Source organism: Venturia canescens, chromosome 5 (assembly GCF_019457755.1).
Source record: "Venturia canescens isolate UGA chromosome 5, ASM1945775v1, whole genome shotgun sequence".
In the NCBI taxonomy this organism is placed as follows: Eukaryota; Metazoa; Arthropoda; class Insecta; order Hymenoptera; family Ichneumonidae; genus Venturia; species Venturia canescens.
Window position 1 is genome coordinate 16,320,508 of NC_057425.1, and position 2,176 is coordinate 16,322,683.

Genomic DNA, 2,176 nt, shown 5'->3' on the forward strand with positions numbered 1-2,176 from the left:
CCAACCATTCTCGCTTCTCGGAGCCCTTCACATAGATAGATCTAGCATTATGTAAAATGCTTTGGATGATTCCTGTTGCAGCGTTGTAGGGCACAGAACCATGGTTCCAAGATATTCCATGATAATTACGTGTTAACCACGCGTTCGTACATTTGAATTTCACAGGCAAATCGTTCCATGCGTAGGGGGCTTGGAATAGCAGTGTCAGAGGTGTCGAATCGTTTAATGAAATAACCGAGAATTCTTTCAGCACAAATTCGTTGATGGGTTGCTTAAAACCCTGCAAATCTACTACGTACTCCATCTCTTGAACGTTACTGCCCCAAAGAATCCTCTACAGATATTTTTATATTTTAATCCCCACCACCTCAAATCAATTTTTTAACATTTCCACTGATTGAGTTGTATTCTATAATTCGATTGTGTAATATCAAGCAATATGCTGAAGTTTGTGGTGGAATTGGATTTGTTGACTCGAATTCTAATCGAATGTCAACGGGTCCAGATTTCAATGACTCATTCTGTTTTGAACAATCAATGACAATGAGTGGTGCGTACTTCAAAAAGTCTACTTTACTCAACAGTGGTTCAGACTCCTTCCCGTAGTAGGAAGCCTGAAAATTTGTGTACATATCGTAGAGTAGAGCGTACTGATTATGATCAATATCAAGATTCAAATTTCCATAAAGATAACTCTCTGAGTTGAGAAAGAGTTTGACGTCTCTGATATTACAATGATCGAAGCGACTCGCGTTCTTAGTCGCACTATTTTTCCGAGCTGTTTGAAATCCCAAAACAACGTATCGAGGTTTCTCGAGCTGCGTAGAGGTTTTCACAACCCAAACGTGCTTTGTAGTTGTAGGTAGTAGCGGGTACTCGTACAATTCCCAAGCACGAAAACTCAACGGAATGTACGAGTCTTTGGCGATGAAATTTAATAGTTGAATTTTCCATTGATCAGCTACTCTGACATATGGTATCATCCATTCGATCTTTGAAAGAGTAATTTTGAATTGTTCCGCAGCATCAGCAGTTTGTATGATAGCATTCGTATCAGTGTTTGCACGTGTTAAAATCAACTCATGTTTGGCATTGACAACAATTCTGCGATAGTCCTCAACAAAGCCCAGTAGCATACTTAAAGGTATAGAGATGTCAAAGTAACCAGCTGCATCGGTTATCGATGCTTCTTCGTCTCCCAGCCAACCAGCATTTTCCATGACTGATTTTTGGCTAGGATTCTGGGAGATATAATTTTTCATGAGTGTTGTAAGACCAACATTTTTACATCGATCGATCTCCACAGCATTCAGCTCATAACGAATTTCTTCAAATAGGTGACAGATGGCGTTGTTGACCAATGTCGTGGTAGTGGCAACAGATTGCCCATCAGCTTTCGTCAATCTACCGTATACATGCAATGAGCTCTTGCTTGGTAGCAAGCACAAATCCTGATGCTGAACTGCAATACGAATCTCATCGTTGTTGTTGAAAGTTGCTGATGCGAATGGTTGATGTCCATGCAATTCATAGTGCGCGATGGACTCGTCAAAGATGATTGGTTTTTGTATTCTTAGGACCTCCTCCATGGTATGAAGCAAAATATCGTGACACAACAAAGCCTTATTTGTATTTTCCTCGAGGTTTTAGACCCAGACTCTTTAGAAACCGATAATTTTCGCGTGTTAGCTCCTTGCGAGATGTTCGACGACTGTTCCACTTTGGGCATGTCGTATTAATTTTATAACTTCCTTTCGACTCAAAAACAATACCCATTTTCAAGATTTCACGTGTAGTCTGATCGTTATCGTTTCACCCTGAAAATTCACTAATTTTCCGTCTTGATCAACAATTTTCAATTGTAGATTATCTATTGCCTGTACGGTGATAGGGAGGTAAGTGATGTGCGATGGCACTTCAACGATCTTATATCCTGGCGGAACAACAGGGAAAAATTCGTGAATTGTATGCACTTGTTGACCGTTTATGTAAGCTCCTGCTGTTATGTTACACTCCACTCGTAGTGAATTGATTTTTAGAATGGCAACTGGTAGGTCAGATTTATGAACAATATTGGCTCGAAGGATGCGCGGTGTGAAACCCAACAATCGACCAATAGAATCGCTTGGCTCAAAATTGATATCGCGATTACACTTGAGTTCACTACACAGAGTAT

The 2,176-nt window shown here is 40.2% G+C and overlaps 1 protein-coding gene across 1 annotated transcript; it reads right to left on the reverse strand.

Moving 5' to 3' along the window:
- Positions 1-368: 368 nt before the first annotated feature.
- Positions 369-1,589, reverse strand: LOC122410944 (uncharacterized). Its single transcript, XM_043419444.1, has one exon. The coding sequence runs from the start codon at positions 1,587-1,589 to the stop codon at positions 369-371; it is 1,221 nt and encodes a 406-aa protein (XP_043275379.1).
- Positions 1,590-2,176: the final 587 nt, after the last annotated feature.